The sequence below is a fragment of the Spea bombifrons genome, chromosome 3, assembly GCF_027358695.1.
Source record: "Spea bombifrons isolate aSpeBom1 chromosome 3, aSpeBom1.2.pri, whole genome shotgun sequence".
Classification (NCBI taxonomy): Eukaryota; Metazoa; Chordata; class Amphibia; order Anura; family Pelobatidae; genus Spea; species Spea bombifrons.
In genome coordinates, this window is record NC_071089.1 from 7841087 (window position 1) to 7866766 (window position 25680).

Genomic DNA, 25680 nt, shown 5'->3' on the forward strand with positions numbered 1-25680 from the left:
AAGAACTAAATGTCGGTCTACTTAAAAAAAAGGTATCACCACATATTTCGGTACTTTGCTTTAGTATTATATATATATATATATTATTGTTTTATTATTATTGTGTTGATGATTAATGACATATACTCTGTTTGTTCTCTCTTTCTCTGTCTCAGTTCTGCACTTGTGCGCTTTCATAACAGCAGAAATTTATACGCAGGTTTTTTCGATGGAAAAGTAGGGTTGAAGAGTGACTTGAATACAAATATCAGCACATTATGTAACCAGCTGCCTTCCTGAAACCACTAAACTAATAGCCGTTTTAGGATCGCACTTTGTGTTTTTTGGATGACGGCGAACCCTTGAATATTTTAATCCATCTGTCTTCATTCCTCATATTTTGATACATTTTATACTCCCTGGCATTCTAACCTGGCTTCGTTTAAACTTGTCAAAGGGAGCCGACAGAGAAACGATGACACGTATGTGTTTCCAACATGTTAGATTTTCCCCTTCCTTTGCGAGAGAGGCCTTGCCGGGTCTAAAAAAATTAAAGGAGAAGCCCCACATTTTTAAGTTATTATTATTGGTAGCGCTTTATGGGCAGCCTTTGACAGTGTTGCATATTTTTAAAGTTTCACAACAGTGTCCGTTTTCATGAAATACAAGGTTTTTGGCAGCTATGCACTTGAATTATTTATTTGTGTGTGAAGCTGGAATCTTATTTCATTTGGCTAAATGAACATACCCTGTACTTACCTCATGCCATTGTGTTATATACATAATCCCTAGATTGGCTATTTGTTAATGTACGGCTAAATATTTCAGAAAAAAAGTATTTATTTTTTTTCTTGTTTTATTGTTAAAGGGACAGTCACGTAATTCTTCGTTCAGCTGAATGAGCGCTGGTTAGAAACACGATTTCTTGCCGCTCATTCACTTTCCATGGTGCCCCCTGTCTGTGCCATTGGCATGCTAGGCTACTTTCCAAGCTAATGCGCCATGAAATTAAAAGGGGCAGAAATTCCAGAGAACACAGGGAGGCTGGAGAGGCTTATATTCGACAATAATGGATCAGTCACGTGAAAACGTCAACATTTTGACATAGCTATTCCTTTAAGATGAATACGATTGGTACTTTTTCCCTAAGACATGATGCTCATACCTGCCAACTTCCCAGAGTAGGCTACCGGAAGCCAGTTTAAGGTTGTGTGGCTTTGTTGGTGGGGTAGTACAATGGCTTATAGTCTGCATTGGAAATTGGATTGTGTGTTTCCATTTTTACTTTACAGAGAGGGTGGTAGATAAATAGAACAGCCTCCCATTAGAAGTGGTAGAAGCTGATACAATGGGGGGGGGATTTATACATGCATGCGACAAGACCAACAACTGATTAAGGTTTGAGTCTTTACAGCAGGACAATCTGGCAGACTAGATGGTTCTTTTTTGTTTCTAATGAAATCTATGACATCACATGGAAACAAAGTATCGTTAAGAAACATAAGATTCCGTGACTCGAATATTCACGACATCGCACCATATTTGAAGGTGCTGGTCCATATGGACAAAACATTCTGTAGCACATTAAACAATTTAACCTTAGCAGGTTTTCTTCTCCCAGGAGCATTTAACAAGAAAAAATATTTCCAATATTGCATTAAGTTCGAAAAGTGTTAACATTTAGCAGAGTAGGTGGAACTGCACCTTTAATGTTTGAATTTTTTTAATGTTTCATGGGAGAAAAACCTACATAATTCAAGGTCTGTTTGTAGACCTTGAGGTTTATAGCTTGAGACTCATGTTCTTCCAAGGAAGACTTCCTAAGGCTTACAGTCAGACAACCTTTGAATAACCTTTCTAACACAAAGTTAATTTGGCAAGATGGGATCATTCTTAGCTCACCGACTTCTCACTGCTTAGTGAATAAACCTCACGGTCTTTATTCCGGTGTTATCCTTGTTATAGGACACGGCTAGCCTGCTTGAAAACTCTAGATACATCCAGAAAACCTAGATATGTGTTCACAGCTTAAAAGAATAATACCGAGAAAGAAGGGATTTGGAAAGGAATGGTACCTAAGGGGCGAATGAATAGCATAATACATTCATGAATAAATAAATCCACGAAATCATATAAAATGGAATAAGATGCAGAGCCATGATGCTGCAACAATATTTCAGGACTTTTGTCTCAAGCATCTACTCAAACAAAAATAAAAGCCTCATAAATTAACATTGAAATGGCCGGAGGGAGTCATAGCAAAGTAAAAGCAGCACATACTATAAAAATCAGATTACAAAGCAACTTCAAAGTTTGCCAACTTGTCTCCGTTTATACATTTTTTTCCCTACTTTTTCACCGGGACACCGTATATTGCAGATTTGAAAGGACTTAAGGAGCACGTGAGTGATATACAATGTTTTAGCTGCAAAGTATCTACGGAATCCGAGTGAAAAGTTGGATCTTTTGAGAAAAATGATAGGGTTGAACCAAATAGCCTTGTGTTTTAGGCACCGAGTCAGAAAGCTAAATCTCAGGGCAAATTAAGTACAGATATAGTGCACTCGAGCTGAACTTGGCCGTAAGCCCTTGACAAATTCACCACTAGCTCGATTCCTCACAGCCAACATCAATGGGGACTCGTGAGTTCAGTTGCATGAGTTAGGTTAAAGCTGAGTTCATCTAAGAAGTTCGGCCTACTGGTTCATACAAAAGGATGCAAGTTTTATTTTATTTTTTTATCCAAGATTTATGGCATCAAGGCCGCATATGGGTCCATTTGGCCATTAATGAAAACATCTTTATGTACTAGAGGCGTCAATGAGGTCAATCTCCGTACTGGCGATCACAAGGTGACCTTGGCACTTTAGGGTCAACGGTCGCCTGAAGACATAGGTGCTGGCGACGGCTGGATATATGAGCAACCACACCCTAGATTTTTATGGTTGAGTATGCAATGCCTATGTCCAGCAGCCCACCAGGCATTTGCCTAGGGTTCCAGATCGCAAGTCTGGACCATGGGGGCGGATGTCCTCTCTTCTGCTCTAAGCTAAAAAGAACTTGGCCCTTGGAGGCTTTACTAAGCACACATGAAATATCAAGGTGAATTAAGCATTTGAACTCCCTGACTCCACTATGCATTATCAAGGACCATCCCTTTTTAGTGTCTCCAACAAAGAAGGGTTGGGTCGATTTCATAATTATCCCCAAAAAACAATTATTCCCATGCAATTAATACTAATTATGGTTTAATCTCCAGGACTGCCACAATCTGTGTAAATCAAATCAATTACTTATGTATCTGAAACCAGATTTTACTAAATGGCTTCCTCAGGAAACATTTAAACATCTTCTTTTTTCGTGATATAAGGTTACACTCTGTAAATTGGATCTAATTAGTATCACAAATGTTACAAATGCAACAGTGAAATTAAATAGTAGGTTAATTTCCAACCTCATTTAATGGTAGGAAGTGAATCATTATTTAGAATTGCTTCAAGGGAGAAGTGATGAGAAGGCACAGTCTGTTCTCCTAGACACGATGGTCTGAAGAAGAAATGGACCGATGTGCACGAGTTGGAATTGTCAAGCCTGAGAAAAGGAGTATATATATATATATATATATATATATATATATATATATAATTAAATTAGAGGAATTTGGTGACAAAATGAATCATATTAAGCGGAGGGATCTCTTGGGTTTTATCACAAGGCCAACAATGTTTGACCAACTGGTGCCCTTTTACACCTGAGCAACTCATCCAGTTAACTCATCAGCCTTAGTCCCATTGTCTATATAACAATGTCAGCCAGATCCATCAAGCAACCATAGTTCCTTTGGCTGGTACAATGAGGCTCAGGTCTGCCGGACAGGAAGATGTCATATGTGATGCGTCTATCAGAGAAGAAAATATTAGCAGTGGCACCGCTAGTAGCACAGAGCCTAATGGTGTCATATTTATGGACGCACCATCCCTTTTAATATTTCAGTAATAAGAAACTATATTTACATAAGTATATTTGCATGTTGACAATGCCTTTGTAATATCTACTGTCACCATTGGGGCTTCTATCTCATTAAAAAGAAGTATAAATTCAACACTTTTAATAAGTTACTTAATGATGCTAAAACCTGAAATAATTCCTAGTGATGGATGATCTTAGTGCACATTAATTTATTATTATTGGGTTTTAGTAACAGTAAGTGTTACCTCTAGATAAAACTGTGAACCAATCCTAAAATATGAACTACACAATCCAGGGGTGCAGGGATTATTGTCAAACCCCCAACACGACACATTGTATTAAATGTGATTCTGGCATAGAGTTTGAAAAGTAGTCTTACCCCCTATAGCAAATGAGTAAATCTTCCTACTGAGTGGACCAATTCCATACAACCATGTTTCGAACTTTGCAACAAAATTACTCTTTATATTGAACATAATCCCCACCGTACCACCATGCTGGTCACCAGATGACTTCAATGAAAAGGAGATATTAATGCCACCGTTATAGGCTGTCGTGGCTATACAGCTATGGAGAAGGCCTAAGTCTTAACTGATGACGTGGCATCTCAAGGAGGATGGTCCGGGCTTCCTGCAGAGCTATAAAACTCAAGTATGAAGAATACATTCCTTCTCCCAGTGAGCTGGAAAGGCAACACATGCCATTTCAAGTAGATTCAGTGAAAACACACACATAAATGTAATTTTTACGCTCCTGGGGGGGAAAAAAACGCAAACGGGCACAACTCGTAGAATCCCGTGTCTTCACAAATATGTCTAAGCAACTGTTGCCCAACACTGGCCTGAGCAGCCAAGCTCAGCTAAGGTTCATTTCCCGAATAGCGGTATTTTTTTCCCCGTTGCTGGACTGAAATACCACAATTTATAGTTTGGTGAATTTACCGTCTTGTGCCTAAAAAAACAGCCCATCTCTCCCTCTTTCTTCTGCTCTGCCTTTTTTTCCAACTTAATCCACAAACAGCCACATTCCTGGGCATTAAAAAACACAGCTGTTGTCTAGAGTAGGGCTACAGGCCGTGGTACAGGCGGCTGCGCTGATTACGCTCAGGCGTTTCTGGATGAGGATTAACTAGGTGATAAGGGGCCAATTTAAACCCACTGATGCTTGCAACAAATTTTCCCACCAAAAAAAAAAAAAAAAGTACTGACAAAAAATTCCAAGATATTAAATGAACTATTCTAGTGGTTTCCTAACCCTTCCCCCCATGTAACGGGAGTTTGTGTTTCTACCCCAGGTTTTTTACGCACCAGGGTCCCTCCAAAACAGCAGTGTACACAAAAACACATTAACATGTTTTTTTTTGTTAACAAATAGAGCCGTTTTAAGCCATCGTCACATTCTGCATTCCTTTCCCTCTTTTCTCGATTGTCTAGATACAGACCTTTAAGGCATAGGGAGGTTGGGTGGGTGGGTGGATGGTGGGGGGGGCATTCATTATTTGAAACATAACATTTTCCCAAGATTTTGACAATGGCTGATATTCTATGATATTATTTGGTAGACGGATATTACGGAGACACACAGACGCGCTTTGAGAACATTTACAACAAGAGTGAGAAGAGAAGAAAGAATAATGTATTCTGGAACGACCGGTTCCCACAGCATTCCTGGTCAGTAAAAGTATTCAGAGGAAGCTTCACATGAAATTAATAAAATCGCACATCAAAGGAATTACATTTTTTTTCTCCTCAATTTTTCCTGTCTGTGGATAAATCGAATTTCTGATTTCGTTTTTTTTTATGAGAAAACAAGGTTAGCTGTGGCCTAGGTAGGAGTAAGCTGGAATACTGTCCATGGTGTCGCGTCAAATGAGGTTTCTTATAGGAAACCGAAAGATAAATTATATGAACAGTTTTGGTTGGATGACCCGGCAGATTTATTTTGAAGCTGGATTGTCAATGACAGGGAAGCCATGGCACATTAACCCCTTAATGACAATGCATTGTTTTCAATGGGTTTTGGGGCCGCCCATTGTCCTTAAGGGGTTAAGGACACCGTCCGCCTGATGACGTAAGAGGAGGCCAACGGCTGGATCTGTGTGGCCGCATACCATGTTTTTATGCTCACGTAGCACGATCTGCCGGATAGATCGAGCGGCTAAATAAAATATAAGCGTTTGTCTGGCGAGCCAGGTGGCCAGTCTGGGCCTGTTCGGAGGCGTAGCTAGTGGTCGGGACAGCAGTGTGTGGATATCCAGTAGGGCTGTTTTAAATTAACTCTATAATGTTTTCATTGGCTATAAAGCATTATTAATAGTCCTGCCAGCAGAATACCAGCTCTAAATCAGGGTTATGAAACATTTTACGGCGCAGACTCTTTTAGATTCAGATTGTTATTCTCATAATCGCTTATATAATGCAGACTAATAAAAGCAAAAAACTGTATACCTCAACCGGGTTGGGAGGTTTGATAAATGTCTCGCCGGCATTCATGAAAGTTCTGAGGGTTCCGAAACTATTAACAGGGAACAGACCGATCTTTAACATTCATTTCAGGGGGAGTGCTTTCCGGCCACTGATTGGCTGCTTCATGTAGCCAATCGGTGGTGTGCAATCTCGGACCACGGAGGGGGGGTTCTGCTGCACCTGCGGAGATGCAGCTTCATCTAAATGTAAGTGATTATTTTCAGGTTTAATTAATATATATTACAGTACTTTAATATACATTAATTGTTCACAATAGAGTGACCTTTTAAGGGAATTTATTCCAGATATCTTTACCCTCGCGTGATTTGTTAAAAGTCGCTTAACATTCATAGGCATTTAAACTCTACTGATTAAGATCAAATTTATTTTGGTGACGGAGGCGCTTTAAAACAGAAAACAGCGTTACCTTATTTCACGGAAATAGCGCAAGAATCCGATGTTGAAATTACCTGAACTATTTCTGTTTCAAAGCTCCTCAATTCATCACTGTTATAGGGAAATCTTGCCCAGATTTATAGAGATTTGTGGAGCTTATAAATAAAAGCCCAGTGATGGATTTCACCTACCATGCCATGCAAAACAGATGCACGCTACGTGCCGTAATCTAATACTGAGCTGGCTGCTTTTGTGACTCCGAGGAGCCCAAATTCTTTACAACAAAACCATCGCTTATAACATGACAACGCTAACCTGGAAAGAAAGACAGCAAAAACTGAGACCCGCAATTTGAAGAGACATTAAAGATTACAAATGAGTTCAGCTTCTCCAGAAAAAAAAAATTGTTATTTTTAAGCTGGGACAGACATTGCGGAGAATGTTTTTTGTCCCTGGTGTCTCTCCGTTTACCGATATTCTCAAAATTCAACCAATTTTTTTTCTCGCTGCTCCTGCCATGATTTCTACCCCAAATGGGTGGCGGTAAAGTACGGTACTTAAGGCAAAAGTTGTTTTTTAAAAGAACAATATTTGGGGTTTTTTTTAAAAAAAAAAAAAAAAAAAAGGGACTTTAACAAGGCTTGGAATTTGGAAGACCCTCTGTTTCTCGTGTCCTGAAGAGTTTTTTTTTTACACGTGAAATACTTTACACAGCCCCTTGGACTCTTTTATCCCGTCGTCTTGCTTGTAGTCCAATGGCACGGATGGTTTATAAGAGGTTTCATTTCCCCTGGAAGCTGCTTTGCCGGGGTAACTAAACGGATACTCACCCCCGGCCAACAGACACTGGGTCATTTCAATGCTTTAATGAACTAGTTGAACTAAAGCTCCTTGACTCTGTAATAATCGCCCAGCATCTACTTGGCTTAAAAGCTAATACTTATCACCTTGTCTCTACTCGTTTTCTTTATTTTTCTTCCTTTTCCATGCACTTTACATTGTGCGATATGTAAATTAAATATTTCCTTCTTTACTAATGCCATTTGCAGTGATAGGAGCACCTAAAAGATATTTAGATGGCTCTTCTCCCATGTGAGAACATACGGACTGTTCATAAGACCATGAGTCCATACTGATTGTTGAATAAGAGGCTGGAACCCTGGTTTCCTCTGGTTCTGAGTGATTTTAAAAAGCTATTGCTGTTGTGTGAACCTGAAAACCCTCCAGCCAACAGGACACAGTAAAACACAATAAATATATGTTGAAAGCAATCCAGAACAACAACAAAAAAAAGAACACCTGAAGACCATTCTCGCGCTAAACGATTCTCATCAATTCAGAAGTTGACGCGAGGTTATAAAATGGTCCCCCGGCTTTTTGGCACTGGTCATTCTTCCTTCATCCCGTACTCAAAATCACACTTAGTATGGAGAAATTCACTTCACTTTTTGGAACCAGGCCTCTTGGCAATTGACATTTTTTTCTGAACTACAGTTTCCAAAACACACACTCTCTCTTTGGAGGCTCAGCAATCGCCAATTAGAAATGCAGGTTTTGCAAATGGCCAACTATGTAACAAAAAAATAAAAAAAAGATTCCATAAAAGAAAGCGAGAAACACGAGCCATAGGCACTGTAACTATTCCTTATAGCAAAACGAATCAACGTCATGCCCTGGCATTCTCTCCCGTCTCCTCTACCCACCTTTACAATCAACCACCAATCAACCACAATCAGCGACTTAGCAGGAGAGAGATAATATGGACAAAATGCAGACCAGGAAGTTAGGGTTAATGTTCCCATGGCACGCGTCAGGTGGGTTTCTAGTACATATATGCTGTTTATTTAAATTTAACAATATTAAATAGTTTTCTATTTTCTGTGTTGACCTGTAAAATGTATTATTTGGGGGGGGGCACACAATTCTTTATACACAAGTCACATGGAAATCTATTTTTTTCTTGAGCTCAACAAGTAACATATTTCTCCATGAAACGTACCCCTATCGTCAACTTTTTAGAATAAAACACCCAGTACTCTTCGTATCAAATGCTATTACGTTTTTAATAAGTGTGGAAGTACCCAATGACGTTGCTTGCGTTTCTTGTGTTCACGGGGTTTGGCACCTGTTCAACATTGTTAAAACTTGTTTTATTTAACTATGTAACACTCACAACTTCCAACAATGTCATTGTAACGTATGGGTAAGCATGTTCCTCTCGCACAGAATGAACTCTGAGATCTCGTAGCTGATGTTTTACTGATGAGTGTTTAAACATTCTTAATACTTCTAATTATACACAAAGGATTGTAAGGGTTTAGCGGAATGTTTACTTTTGGAAACTTCTCGGCCCAGACTGTTGTCTGCTTTCTTTGTGTTATCCCACGTTAAATGAAGTTTTTATCTTGAAGGGGGTTCAGGCATCTCGTCCTATCTCCTTAGACTAACTGTTGAGTGATTGAGGAACTTTTACTCTATACATGTGATATATTATGACTACTAGTATATTTGCAAAAGCTTCAACCAGTTGACCATTACAAGCAATTCAAACATTTGCAGATGCCAAACAATCCTTGTTCTTTTGTATCATGAATCTCCGTTAACTCCTTATTTATTATAATACACTGCAAGCCTCATATCCATTCTGAATGTAGCGATTCCAATGGGGAGAAAAGAAGTGCCCTTTTTACTATTTTCTTTTTTTTTTAACATCCATTTTTGCATGTTTAGCTTTTTTTTAAAAATATATATATATATATATATTTTGCCCATTCCTTCCAATTTTTGTGACTGCCAAAAATTACATAAAGGGTTAATAATAAGGAAGATCAGGTCGTTGATGTGTTTGCATCTTACTTTACTTTCCTGTAAACTCAACAGAAGAATGGAAGAAATGGGTATGAGTGACATCAAGTCACATGGTGTCCAGTTGTCCATTGTCACTACAGTCAAAAGTTGACAACATGACAATTTGTGGACGGCACATAATTTCATGAAAAGCTTCAAGAGTTATGGCCGGGTCACCTTGTCTTTAGAAGGTACGAACAATGGCTTCTCATCGGGGAACATTTACCTCGCCACAGGATGAGATACTCTTGGAAAGCAAAAATGGGTCCAACATTAGTGATTAATAAGGACAGATATTTTCCTACCCTGTTTGTAAAAGTTCATGTTGGTTTTCAAATATCTACAGTTTAAAAGACAGTTTTGTTCTCTCGCAGTGAAATCAAAATAAATCAATGGATTTGGTGCGCCAAACAAAGTAGCTAACTTCTTCTCAAGAAAAACTCTCTATTAAGAGTTTTTTTTTGCTAAAGGTGGAGTTGGCCTGAGGTTAACCTCAAGATTCTAATTTCTCAAAATAACCATTTTGGTTAATTTTGGAGTTTGCTTAAAGTATGAAATACATGTCATGTTTAATGTTACATTCTTTAAAAGAGCTAGGAGGATACTTTTATCCTCTCTAAACCAATCTGCTCCAAAGTGCCCTCAACGACACTTGGTAAGCAGTGCTGAGCAGACAAGTTGGACGACGAGAAGAATGGACAACCTCTATATTAGCTTTGATGTTCAAATTCTGGATTCAAATAATCAATTGTTGATTATCTTCTGGCCAGAAGCATTCAATATCAGGCCACTGTCTGAGGAGGTTCTACAGTTCTACCACGGTTCGATGTCATTATATGAGGTCCGACATCAACATAAGAGGCCAAATATCCTTTATAACAGAAAGTTACACTCAATATAACTTGCTTTAACTTCCCAAATACAGGAAAAGCCACATGTCCACCTTTTCATGTTTGAGGTTGTTTGTTATATTTTTATTGTGCATGGATTGAAGAAAATACTTTAAACCTACAAATAAAAAATGTCCAATTTTAATTACCCATCCTGACGTATTTAATTGAAAGAAATGCTGTCACCCCACATTAGTGAGGAGATATGCACAATTAAACTCTATGAATAAATGGGGGGGGGAAGCACAACAAGCCTTTCTGCCTTTCAACAACTTGCTGCTGTTTAATTCAATGTGGGTGGTAAACTCGCCAAGAAAATGCATCTATTTGGTTTTAGGATTTAACCAGTCCGACAGAAATAGAGGTAAACGCTTAAACCCAGGTGTATCCCACCTCTTCATGAATGTTTCACAAAGAGCTTGTTAGAACGCTGTTTGCTTCAATGAAAAGACCGTGTTATTTACCTACAAGAATATGTGTTATTTTGGTAAGTTAAAGAATCGGCATCATCATCACAAAACAAACTAACACGAAATGAACTTGGATATGGGAATGGTGGCAAATTATAAGGGGAAATGGAATGCCAAAATTTTAATATGAGATATATATATATATATATATTTAATATGAGATATGTATATATATATATATATATTTAATATGAGATATGTATATAGATATATTTAATATGAGCTATATATATATATTTAATATGAATTATGTATATATATATATTTAATATGAGATATGTATATATATATATATTTAATATGAGCTATATATATATATATATATATATATATATACCGTATATTTAATATGATATATATAATATGAGATATATATATATATATATATATATATATATATAAATTCCAAAATTTATATATATATATATTTAATATGATATATATATATATAATATGAGATATATATATATATTTAATATATATATATACTGTATGCCTCCAACCATCAAGTTGCCAACATTTCTCCTGGTTTGAAATATAAATCCCTTCTCTGTGTCAGGTGCTGCTCTCCTTGTCATCAAAGATCCAGAAAATAAAACTAGCAGCACATGCGCGGGGGCAAATGATCGGGCATTTTTACAGTAACAATGTGTATAGTCCAGGCTCACTGGAAGTAAGTTTGTTCTTGGCATTGCCTTCTCTGCTTGAGGGCTCTAGGGGTTGAAGTCAGGGCTTCATACACTAAATACAGAGTGAAGGCCAAGATCTCAAAGACGAGTCACGGCTAAACTAAAAAAAAAACTCTAGGGGGGGGATAAGAAAAAAAAATATATTTATTATTTATGTGTATTTTTACAGCCCTTTTGGGAACAGGGGCTAGATTTACAGCTGGCACCCCACTGGCTTACTGACTCCATCAGTAATACACCAAGACCTCCCTAACCTCAAATTAAAAAGGCAAGCTGTCATTGACCTAGAACTGTAGGAAAGTCAAAAGCTACTATTCATAAAAGAGTAATTTAAAACAGCAAAATATTTTTTCTGCCAAATTGCGATCCCAGCTCCGCGAGAAAAAAAATGTTGATGACTATGGCTGTTAATTAGGTTCGCATACAATTATTTAACGGATCTACTTAACAATCTTTCTTTGTTCGGCATGTAAATGCAAAAAAATTTCTAAAAATATATATTATGTCTTTTTATTTTTTTATTTTAAAAATGTATACCTGATTTCTGAACCCACTTTTATACAATAGTTTGCATATCATTTTTTTTTCTCCATTTTTGTTTTTTTTTAGAAGCCGTTTGAAACTAAATGTATGTTCTCTCTGTTCCTGCCTTAATCTTCCAAATCTTGCACCAACAGTGGCGAAGACTGAGCTACTGTTTCGGAACAGAAAAAAAAAAAAAAGTGTGTCATAAAGAAAGTATCCCTAGGGATTTCACTGAATATGTTTATTAAATACAAAGTTGAACACTAACGACTCTTACAGAAGGCAAAGAACGGACTCCAGTGTGAGAGGCTACGTACGTAGAAACCTACACTACGCGGGGAAACTGGCAGCATTGATCACCCGGCGAGTAACACAATAAATTTCAAGAGGACATATTTTCCCCCCACGATCTTCCTCGACCTTAAAAATCCTGTGTGGCCATCCCTTAAGCAACATATTCATTTAATATGCATGTGTATTGCTGTTTTTTTATTACTTAAAACGTATAATCACACAGCAAATATCTGGATGATATTATTCTCTATTTTTATTATTATATTATTATATTATACAGCACCATCATATTACACAGTTCTGTACAGCAGGATTATATGGGCAGTCCCAGAAGAAAGAGTTAGGGCCTGGGTCACAGATTTATCTCTGCATGTCCTGTTTCAGGCTAGATTGATGGCCCAGATTCCCTAGGTGGGAGGTTAAAGGACATTAAGTTTCTCTCTCTGTCCTCCTTTCCTTCCATCCTCTTTTCTCCCCTTTCTCTATCTTATCTTCTTTTTTTCTCCTGTCTTTCTAGTCTCTCCTCTCCCTCGCCTCTTTTCTCTTCTAAACCAAACATATATATATAACTATACCCGTAACCACGCCCTGACCACACCCTAACCACACCCACATCACACCCTCCGGCACAACCTCTTCAAGAGTGTCCTGGAAAAAGGGTGGCAACTCTAGATAATTATTAGCATTGTTGCACTTTTTAGAATTAAACATTGAGGGTGCCACCCTTGGGCAAAAGTCTTCTCATCTAGGCTAAATATTGGCGATACACATATTACATGTTTTGGACATCTGGATTGGCCCGAATTTTTACTCCATTTTACTATGTTTCCTGGTTAGAGGGGAGGAGTTGAGTTTTTGCCTCTGCATCTTGAGAGTTATAACATTTATGTCACATGACCATGCGTCACATGACAACATTGATATCGCAAGAATCTTTGACGTTAGTCATGAAATCAGCAAAGCCGGAATTTGGGGTTCTCTGTTTACTTTTGCGCCCGTTAATGTTTCTGCAGTGGAAACAGGTAGGGGTGAAAAATTTGCATTCTGTCTTAACTGCCCAAGAATAATTTTTCAGCTGTCAACCCTCTTCAAGAACAACACAATCCGAATGATAAATCTGCACCTGATTCCTTTTGCCAACTGAATCCAAAATGGCGTGTATGACTCTTTTCTCTTGAAGATGAAAATGTTCAGGTTGAAGTTTCTCAAGCTTTTATTTTAAAGGGGTCCTAAATACTATAATATAGTAAAATAAAATAATATTATAATAAAATAAGACCCTGAGAGAAGTTATAGCAAAGTTTTGAGACATGATTGTTTGTTTTTGTTGCTGCAAGAAGACCTGAATTTTTTAGTAAGCAGATAACAAGAATGACAGAAAAAAAAAACCATAAGAAAAAAAATGGCGCATTACAAAATGAAACAGGATTCTGATTGGCCTCTTAGATTTTTTTTAACCAAAGAACTGCTGTATTTGATAATGAGTAGAAAAGTAGAAACTAATTTAAGTCCAGTCTTCAGGAAAACAGTAACACAATAAATTTCAAGAGGACATATTCCCCCCACGATCTTCCTCGACCTTAAAAATCCTGTGTGGCCATCCCTTAAGCAACATATTCATTTAATATGCATGTGTATTGCTGTTTTTTTATTACTTAAAATGTATAATCACACAGCAAATATCTGGATGATATTATTCTCTATTTTTATTATTATATTATATAGCACCATCATATTACACAGTGCTGTACAGCAGGATTACATGGGCAGTCCCAGAAGAAAGAGTTAGGGCCTGGGTCACAGATTTATCTCTGCATGTCCTGTTTCAGGCTGGATTGATGGCCCAGATTCCCTAGGTGGGAGGTTAAAGGACATTAAGTTTCTCTCTCTGTCCTCCTTTCCTTCCATCCTCTTTTCTCCCCTTTCTCTATCGTATCTTCTTTTTTTCTCCTGTCTTTCTAGTCTCTCCTCTCCCTCGCCTCTTTTCTCTTCTAAACCAAACATATCTTTATAACTATACCCGTAACCACGCCCCTGACCACACCCTAACCACACCCACATCACACCCTCCGGCACAACCTCTTCAAGAGTGTCCTGGAAAAAGGGTGGCAACTCTAGATAATTATTAGCATTGTTGCACTTTTTAGAATTAAACATTGAGGGTGCAACCCTTGGGCAAAAGTCTTCTCTACCCTTGGGCAAAAGTCTTCTCATCTAGGCTAAATATTGGCGATACACATATTACATGTTTTGGACATCTGGATTGGCCCGAATTTTTACTCCATTTTACTATGTTTCCTGGTTAGAGGGGAGGAGTTTCTGCCTCTGCATAACATTTATGTCACATGATTATGCGTCACATGACAACATTGATATCACAAGAATCTGGTCATGAAATCAGCAAAGCCGGAATTTGGGGTTCTCTGTTTACTTTTGCGCTCGTTAATGTTTCTGCGGTGAAAACAGGTGGGGGGAAAAAATTTGCATTCTGTCTTAACTGCCCAAGAATATTTTTTCAGCTGTCAACCCTCTTCAAGAACAACACAATCCGAATGATAAATCTGCACCTGATTCCTTTTGTCCACTGAATCCAAAATGGCGTGTACGACTCTTTTCTCTTGAAGATGAAAATGTTCAGGTTGATGTCCCTAAAGCTTTTATTTTAAAGGGGTCCTAAATACTATAATATAGTAAAATAAAATAATATTATAACTCTGAGAGAAGTTATAGCAAAGTTTTGAGACATGATTGATTTGTTTTTGTTGCTGCAAGAAGACCTGAATTTTTTAGTAAGCAGGTAACAAGAATGACAGAAACAAAAAAACATAAGAAAAAAAATGGCGCATTACAAAATGAAACAGGATTCTGATTGGCCTCTTAGATTTTTTTTAACCAATCAAAGAACTGCTGTATTTGATAATGAGTAGAAAAGTAGAAACTAATTTAAGTCCAGTCTTCAGGAAAACAGGACAAGACAAAAAAAAATCACAAGAACCAAAAAACCAAAATGATAGAATCCAAACAAAGGAATTATATGAGCGAAAAACCTGGAAGCAGAGATAATGACAGTTTTACTGCTGTACTTGGGAGAATTACAACTGCCGATGTTAAACTTCCACAGGAAGTGTTGAAATTGCAGTTACTGAATTGGATCCAGCATTCAAAAATTCAATTATCTTTCCCAGAACATTTTAATTTCATCACTGTCAACAACAGATATTATCGTGTTAGATTTTAAAGTCCAAACTAACTCCTCGCACTCTCTCGGAGCGGAAAACGTTCAACATTCCCAATTGTTGGACGTGGTGAAGACGAGGGCAGCCCTACTATCTTTGTGTCTTATGAATGAAAGTCTTTCTTGGGAACGGCCTACTCAAGACAGATGTAGTATTTCTCAATGTGGTGTGGGTTGGATATAGTAAGAAAAAGCCAAATAAACATGACCAAGGTCAACGTAACAGAAAGCAGCTTTTTTTTTTTCCATTGAGGAAGAATAATGCCTCAGTATTAGTTAATCGAGTTAATCTAGAATAAACACGAAAATACTGTTGGCTTTGTTTTGCTGTTGTTTTTTAGTGGATAAAAAAAAAAGCATTATTTAATCCTCATGAAACCTAATATTCTTATTTTTCCTGTCTGTGATGAAAAGGTCCCAGTTCAAGTTTTTAAGTAAGATAGTGTATCTCAGACCAAAAAGAAAAAAAAATGTAATCTAATATTAGAGAATTCTACATCTAAAAAAGCATAGATGGGTATTGGTTGAGCACACCTTGATTGATCCAAACATTGGACTTTCCACCATGCTTTTTGGAGTTTTTAATGCTTTTTTCACTAGGGGCAAGGTTCAGGAGTGATGACGGCCAATATTTGTCCCACACAAAGGCTGAAAATACTGATTCTTTCATGAGGACGAAGAATAATGCAGATCCCGAGAACAGGAAGTTAAGATGGCTGCTTCACCAGAATACACAGAAGGTGAAGATTAGTGTCTTCACTGCATTGAAAGACGCGATGTGGCGTCATATCCAGGCACTCCGTGTCTTAAAGGCTTGCGACACCTCTTAATGTGGTAAATATGGCGGCTGGGAGGGTGGCTGGAAGCACTGCCCTGGGTTGGGCCTAGGGCAGCGCCAGAGGTACATAGATTGATGCCTAGCATCCAGGGATTGCAGGTGTCCTGTTGACAGGGGAATGTGTAAAACTAGATGGAATACAATGCATTCCAGCTGAGCCGGCACAACCTCCATAGAGTACATAGACCAGTTGGCAGTAACCGGTCATTGAGCAACAGGAAATTGGTAGGGGGATTGCTGCCACCCTGGACCTGGCACCCTAGGCTGGCTACGTCACTACATAAAGTGGCTTTAAACATGATTACATGGGTTAAATTAGGGCGTTGAAGTTAAGAATATATCATTTGAGCGTAGCAGCAGATCTGCTTTCAATGTATTGCTCTGGAAAAGGCATCTTTGGGTTAGGTGACCACTTTAAGTGGAGATTGTGAATGAAAGTCCTCTTCTAGAAGATATGGATATTGATACATTAACTGCCTATTTCCATCTGAGTCATTCATAAAAAAAAAATAACAATTATTGGTGTATTCTTTGAACTAACCCTTTTAAAACATCCCGAGTAAGTATTACCGTCCCTTTATAAATCTGATTTTATTTGCCAGGCCTTTTGCCAAAGAAATATCTGTAATTTCCTCTAACGGAAGTAATGGTTTGCATCTTAGTCACTCAAGTGCTTATTATCCTACAGGAACTACTCTAGAAAAGTGGTCAAAATGTTTACTCTCGTTTCCTTATTTTACAGAAATGTTGGTGAAATACATAATAAGGATAGTAATTAAGGGCGTTAACTGAAAGGAAATCCAAGATCAAATGTAGGTCTTTTTTAACTGAAAAGAAAGAGTTAAGAAATGATGCTGACCCTTCTATCCTCCTCTGTTTCACTAATTCATTATCTCCATAGTTAAATACCAAGCATTAGATATCCCATAGAGTAATCTCCTACTTGAATTAACACAGGTTATATTATTTGGTGGCCTTGCACACGTTGTAAGTGACCATTTTTACAAGGGACAGTCCCTCTTTGCTCCCCCGATGTTCCTTCTTTCAGGAATTAGTGAACATGAATCTATCTACAGGCCTAAAACTCAAAATAATACGTCAACAAACATCAGAGAGTCTTGTAAGACTAGCTTTCAGGAGCCTTCCCTGTCACGTCGAAAGCATTTCTCTTTCCTGCTCTCAGTTGCTTTTGACTTGATATAAGAGAAGACCCCTGAAAGCGTCTCATCACAAAATACTTAGTCCAATAAAAAAAGGTATTACAAGATTCTGCAACATTCTGTTACTTTGTATCTACTGTGTAAGCAAAAATTACACGATTCTCTTGTTGGGAGGCAGGGCCGGCCCAAGACTTAATGCCGCCTGGGGCGAAGTTTAAAATGACGCCCCCCCCCCCGACGTCGGGGGGGCGGCATTTTAAACTTCGCCGACGCCATTATCTACACCCCCCCCCCGTTTAAAGGTACTTACCTTTAAACAGTCCTGCGGCGAGTCTCCCTGCTCTGCCACGGTGCCAGCTTGTAATGCTGAGCGCTGGAAATTGACGTCACTTCCGGCGCTCTGCATTACAAGCCGGCACCGAACAGGGAGACTCGCTGCAGAGGAGAGAGAGAGAGAGAGAGGGGGCGTCGAGCGGGTAAGCGAAAACCACTCGGTGCCCCTCTCTCTCTCCTCCGCTTTAAAAAAAAAATAAAAGAGCGCTTGGGGCGGCAAAGTGCCGCCCCTTCAAAAGTGCCGCCTGGGGCAATTGCCCCAGTCGGCTCCATTGTAGGGCCGGCCCTGTTGGGAGGTATGCCTATGAACCAAGACAATCGAGGTGATGCTAGGGCTTTCTACTAGAGCGGGAGTCCTCAGAACCAAAGCAAGGTATTCCTCTCCAAAAGTCTTGTCATTACTATGGGATTCATATTTCTCCTTCCATGAGACCCTTCTTCACCCTTTAGACCTTAGAACCCCACCAGTTCAAACAGGCATAAAGACCCTACCTAGCAATTCCATAAGGATAACTGAAAAACCTAGTTTTACTGTTCAGTTTAACACATTTTATATGAACCGCCTTAATTGTCATTAGACTGTAAGATTTTGTAACCTTTCACTTTATGTAAAGCGCATCAGCTTTTTTGGAATTTCACAATATTGAACAGAACTACACGGGTTGCTCAAATAACAAATGACATGGGTAATTAAAAAGTCCATATACGCGTGAAACATGAACATAATTGGTTGTTCAATACTGTTAGAATATTGAGTTATGTTCCCAAGAACATTTTGCTCCAGGACAAGTACACAATTTGATGATTTTTGGAGTTGTTCCAATACTTTTGCCACAAGCAGTTGTTGGGGAATGTTGCAAAAGGTTTTTGATCAACATCGAGCTTATTTGAAACGAGCGGCCTAGAGTCCATCATATTGGGACACGGTGGTCTCTAGGCATCCTATATACGAGCATGTTTCAAGGTCAGGCTTTCTCCTTTCAGAACAGCTGAGCTGTATAAATAAACCAGTGAGATCACTGGTTACCTCCTGTAACTAGTGAGTATAGAATTTTTGGATCCTTATAAGATGAAGAATTTAGCAGGACTGTGGCAAATTGACCGATATTCCCAACTTGACTAACTGACAGGCCTGGATTAGCCATCAGGCATACTGGTCAAATGCTGATGGTTCCACTGCCTTCTGCCGCACTTATGTCATCAGGCGACCAATGGCCTTAAAGTGCCAGAGCCAAATTCTCATTGTAGAGAAAGAGAATAGATAATTCTAACTAACTATCTTTAAATCTCTCATCCCAGTTTTCCAGATCTGGATAAAATTCAAGTGCATTTCTATACTGAATTAATTCTCATACTGTATACGCATCATTCAATGTCAGATCATCAAAAGCAGGGTGGTATAATGTAAACAGCAGGAGATCTACTTTAACCAAGAAAGTATAGGTAGCATGGAATCCAATCGGAATGTACAGGTACTGCACAAGAAGATGAAACTACAGCTCCCATGATGTTCGGCTAGCAGGTGGACATTGGTGCATCTTGGGAGTTGTAGTTGTACAACAGCTGGAGAACTCCCTGTTGGCTACCAATGGAACTATGGTTCCTATGACACTCGTCCATCTAACTGGTGCATCTTGATAATTTAAGATACCTGTTAGCTATCCTTCTAGTGAGTTTATGGATTATGTGGATGTGTAGAAAATACTTGAATTCTATATTGGGGGTTACAAACCCACCTGAAACTTAAAGAGTTAAATCCTCTTTGTACTATAGCACAAGGTCCTAAGAGAAGCAACGTTGTCCTTTAAATGGTTGGCCCTATGTCAAGCCAAAGTTCTTAGCTGACTTTGGATATCTGCCATTAAATGCCTATCGTTCTTTAGTATGCCGTCAATCATCGTATCAGGTTCTTAATCTGCTGCCTTTGAAGGTTATAATACATTTTTTTGCACAGTGTATAATTATAAACAGCATATTTTGGCTGCTTTGTGAGCAGGAACTTGTGTTTGTTCTATTGTTCTTCTGAGAAGTCAGATTCAGTGATGTCTTTTCAGTAGCTCAGTGATTTTTTCGTGCTGTGTACACAATCGTAACAGATGTGAGGTCATCGGCAGTTTGGCAGGAATTCCGCCTTAAAAAAAAGTCAGCAATTTATACATATAAACTCACAGTACCCTGTTTGCTTATTGTTTACGTTGAATACTAATCTTTGTTCAGCATTCGTATGATCCTCCTTTTTACACATGTTCTTCCGCTAATCCTTCAGGACATTAAGTATATACTTGAAGTTTTCGAAAGCTCAACCAGTTCCTCCGCATTCAATGTTCCTCTAGAATCGCTATTGTTGATATAGTGAAAAGAGGATGAAAATAATTCTAAATGAATACTTTGTAAAAGACCTTGTTATCCCGCTATCGACCCTTCATCACTCTACCCAACTCGTTATTTGTTATTTGTCTTCTTTTTGTCAAGGTTTCATATCCTCCAAATTTTATGAAGACCATCTTTTTCTTTGGCCATTGACTTGTCGATAGTAATTAGAAAGGGGTCATGGCATTTCATTTATGGAAACCTTTATTACAAGAGAGAAACAAGGTATTAAAGTCTTCAAGACTTTCAAAACAAAGGTACTTTGGATGTATGGAATGCCAAGGGGTCAACTCTTCAAACAATGGACAAGGGTGAACTCTACCGTTGGATTTGGATGGATCTGGGAGGTTGTTGAGTTCAGCTGATGTTCCATATGGAGCTGCTGGGTTTATCTAACTTTGGCTTAATCTACTCGCTCCTACTCAGTTCATCTGGAGAGCAGAGTCAACCTTTGAATAAATATGGGATTCAGGTTGGCAGGACTCAAAGCAGCTACTCAAATAGTGAACATCTTGAATGATATCTGAACTCAAGGCCATTTCTCATGCATTCAAGGTGAGAAAACTCAAGGTTCTGTGAAACAATCCAAACAGGCAAATGAAGGGACCCATGTAACAGTAGGTTAGAAATCTAAAAGGGACCTTGGACCGAATTTTATTTTACTTGCTGCAAATGAATATATAAAAGATCAAAATACAACTTACTTCCAATGAAATTTTATATATGTTTCTACATATTGATTCAGAATTTTGTGGCTATAGCATACTCAGAACCAACACATAATGACCTAAAATGATTAAACTGTGTCTTTTTCTTAAATCATTATATTAAATTTAACTTCTAAGCCTTGCTTCTAAACCAGAGGCATAGCACGGCTATTTCCAGTAGACCCAGTTTCACGCAGAATCCCCATGACCTTTGAGAGTACTCATAAAATTTCTCTAGCATCCCGTTAGTTGGCTTCCTGTTAATATTATTAATTCTGCAATAATGTAAGGTTTGTAAAAACAGTTTTATCTAATCTCTAGGGGCATGCTCTGTATGAACAGGAACTCTGGTGATAGAAGAAAAACAATTTCTAGGGGGGAAAGAACTTTAACAAAAAAGACACGACCAAAAGACTTCATAACATAAGATAACATTCGAGGTAGAGAAGTGATAAAAAGGTGCCGACCGATTAATGCAGCGGCATAACCAAAAGTGCTATGGGGGTCTCTGGAGCACTAGGAAAAACGATATATGGGGGATCTCTGACTCAATCCATAATAAGAAAAAAGTTCCATTTAGTGATGTCATTTTTGTGAATCTGTAACACTTGTATCACTCTCTCCCTTCGTTTGTGGGGCTCCGTAGAGCACAGGGTACAAATAAGCAGCTGCTCAATCGACTAATATAGCAGCTCCATCTCTAACTGAGCTGTAAGCAAAGCATTATGTTGCTAACCCTGGAAAGGGTTAAGCCATTTACGTTGGAGAGAAGCCTGACCAGATCCTATGCACCAGTAATAAGTATCCATAATTCAAAAGAGAGCAACAGGATGTCTCTGCCTACAAATCATTAGCTCAGCAAACTTAAAAGGAACAACTCAGCAGGGAGTGAAAACAAGAAAGAAAAAAGGTGCAAACCTCAGAGCTGCACTTTATTGTTATGGCCAGATTGGTTGGCAATAAACAATGAAAAAAAGTTTCACAAAGTACAGTTAAATATATATATATATAACAGTTCTGTTCATGAAATAAACCCACGCAATGATGTTTACAGACTAACATATTGTGGTGGACAAAAAGTGGTGGGCAGCCACCTAATGTGCCCCTGGGAGCAACCATCTAAACTTCCTAAGAATCTAAGAATCTGCATGATTCCTCCCCATTGAGTTATCTCTCCCTGCTACGTTGCTGATCATAGTTGAATGGTCCATGCCCACCCTTTGTATATATATATATATATATATATATATATATATGCTCAAGTACATATGAACATTCGAAAAGAGATAAAATATTGTTTTTGTTTTTCCCTAGTATTTTCTTTTAATATTTTAAGGATCGCAGAAAGATGGCAACACATTGCAAAGCTACTGGCACTGAGGGTGTTAAATCCCAGTGCTCCTAAAAATACCTCCTAAATGGCTTACAGAGAAGTCACAGCAATGCAATATATATCTTAGTACGGATAAAATTAGAGCATATCTGTAATACTTGGGATGAGGTCACTACTGAACTTTGCTAATAATATTGTGGTACGAATGAAAGGCTGGTCTTTCCCATGCATTTGGGTTAAATCGGTTCTGACCTTGCGGTTTGTGCTTATATTTTAATTATTTTTATTTTTTGTTTTCTCTATACTGTATTGGTGGTTGGGGTATACCCCAAAAAATAACCCCATTAACATATTCAGTATAGCTAAGTATGGACAGACAATAGATATATTAATGAATGTTAAAAGACACCAGATTTGTTATGTCAGGCTGTTCGACTCCATAGCCACTGGTGTTTAAGTGAACTTTGGTATTGCTTTTGGGTTAAAACTACGATAATAAGGATAGTTTTATTAAAATAATTACCATCTCAATTTAATTATATAGGAATGGAAAGTTATCCTCATCTTACTCTGGGCACACTCTTATAAATGTGCTCTTTATTCTAAAAGAGCAAACTACTGGCGCCCTCTATTGGTAGATATCGGACATTGCGCCATGGCTAAAAAAATGACATTTTTAAGCAAGTGTTTACAATATTTTACTCTAAAAAGTAAACTTTAAGAATCATCTTTTTCTGTTATGCACGAACTATATATCGACTGTCCACAATTCTAGTGTAATTAATTTCACAATTGTTATATTAAGGACATAGGCATAAAGTGCATTGGGAAACACAGTGTAACCTTGTAGAAATGTAGACAGAAATCTTGAATTATTCCAGCACTTTTGTTGAGATTAAGCATGAGAGGATATATATATATATATATATATATATATATATATATATATATATATATACATACACGTTATTAAAACAACATGAGTAATTTTACCCCAGAGGACAGGCATGGGTGGAGTATGTTGCTCACTGAATTGCCAGCATACCCAGGGGATATGGGTTGATGGACTGTGTTGATGGGCAAAGCTTTGGCTTTAAATGTTTATGGGTTAATTAATACAAACACTTACACCCTGAACATGTGTGAATTTATCTACTCTGCCTCTAGACAAATCTCTAAAAATCTAGAAATACAGAATTTAACAGCAGATAAAACAATTTGCCCTCCACTCTGCCCATAATGCAGCTTTTAGCAGATGCTTTTTCCAACATGCTCTGCAGCATCTCAGCAATAGCAAACTATTCTTCTGATGTTTATTAGCTATGTGCATACATTTTCTAGAATAAAAAAAAAGAACGTATCCTATTTTAAAGCCCAGGTAAATAGTTTAAGGAAGTTTTTCTTCCTAGATGACTGCTCCATATCATAATCAGAAGTGTCTTTTGGAAAATACTTTGAAACAATAAGTTGAGCCAAATAGCTTAACTCTGTATGTATTGCTCACAAGCTGGAAGTTAAGGGGTTAAGCTACCAGTATAACCATATGATGTTACACACAAGACAAAACAGCTGTGGGGAATCAATAGCAGAATACTATGGTTTCCAGTATAGGTATGAGTCTCCAGGAGGCAGCTAAAATTGCATATGAAGATGGTTATTGTTCTGTGTCTGTAAACCTAATCTAAATTGACAGCCCAGAAAACTGATCTGAAAGTAGCCTTCTAATGACTGTCTAAGGGTATGTTTTCCCACATGAAAGCAGTCATAACATATAGTCCCACAGGGGTAATTGGATCTAGTATTGATGATCAATTGTATCAATACTAAACACAGCAGAGTTCTAGAAAAATACTAAGGATTATGGCACTTCAGGGCAATTTCTCTCTGCAGGAGGGATAATAATGACAGGCACCATTACTATTACACCTTATATGAATACAGGCAGCAACTTTAGTAATCAAGTGGCAGATACTTAGTTTAACAGTCAGTGTATATTATAGGAAGTATAGCAGGCCACATCTAACGACTCTATAAGAGTTGTAACAATCATCATCAGTGTTGGGATCTGCAGTGATGTCACCGAGTGACATCAAAATCACCAAAATAGTGGAAAATGCGACAGGTTCCCATCAAGCAACCCAGGGCTTTTGGGATAGATAGATAGATATATAGATAGATAGATAGATAGATAGATAGATAGATAGATAGATAGATAGATAGATAGATAGATAGATAGATGATGGATGGATAGATAGATAGATTAAGAGGTACTCTGTAAACGGGAAATCTCTAATATAAGGAATTAGAACCTGGTAGACCATCAAAATAAAGTACTGATATGGGGGGGGGTAGCAATATCCACAGGGAAATAGGGCACCAACAGGTCACTTGGCATAGATGCCACTAGGTAAGAGTTAGAAGAGAGATGTAACCCTTTAAGTGCCAGCTGAGTGACAACTACCAGCTACATGTTCCATTAACCCCTCCTTTTCATGGCTGGGGGTACACTTACTTTCAGAGGAGTAATAAGGCAGCATGTCTATTTTGTAAACCTCCCTGGCATAGTACTCGTCATTCCTCTCCCTCTCGCATGATGTGGCTCTCTGGTTGGCTTTATCCTGCAGTAGGTCCCTGGTGCTGTTGTAGATGGCGATGATGTCTTGGGAGACTTCCTCAGGTTCAGGATAATCCTCTGGGGGACTGTTGAGCTTCAGTTTGCTGAGGATCTGCCCTCTGATCGCCTCAATCCTCTTGCGCATAAATTGATTCATGTCCAAGGCACTGCAGGTAGACAGGGGGAGAGCCACTGGGGCCAAATCCAGGACCATGAACACGCTCAGGAGATAGTAGTGCATTTTCTAATGGGCTTTAATTTTTTTTCTTTAAATATATATATACATATATATATACATATATATATAATATCTATAAAAAAAAAATAAACCAACAAAATGATATATATATATATATATATATATACAGAATTTCCTTTACAAAAAAAAAGAATGTGCAAAAATATTGTATGAAAAATGCAAAGTAATTAAAAAATACCAAAATATAAAAAAATCAACAAAATAAAATAAAAAAGTGAAAAAGGTTCAATGTGATAGGGTCACAAGTCCAACTCATGAAGGTGAAGTAGTATCAGAGTGAGTCTCCCTCCAAGGTTTAAAGAGCTGG

At 38.1% G+C, this 25680-nt stretch overlaps 1 protein-coding gene across 1 annotated transcript in view; it reads right to left on the reverse strand.

Moving 5' to 3' along the window:
• Nucleotides 1-25355, reverse strand: part of TGFB2 (transforming growth factor beta 2) — a 52868-nt gene extending 27513 nt beyond the window's left edge. The window contains exon 1 of the mRNA XM_053459317.1: nt 25013-25355. Coding sequence (XP_053315292.1) covers nt 25013-25355 — 343 coding nt within the window. The remainder of the gene's footprint in view (nt 1-25012) is intronic.
• Between the last annotated feature and the right edge of the window lie 325 nt (nt 25356-25680).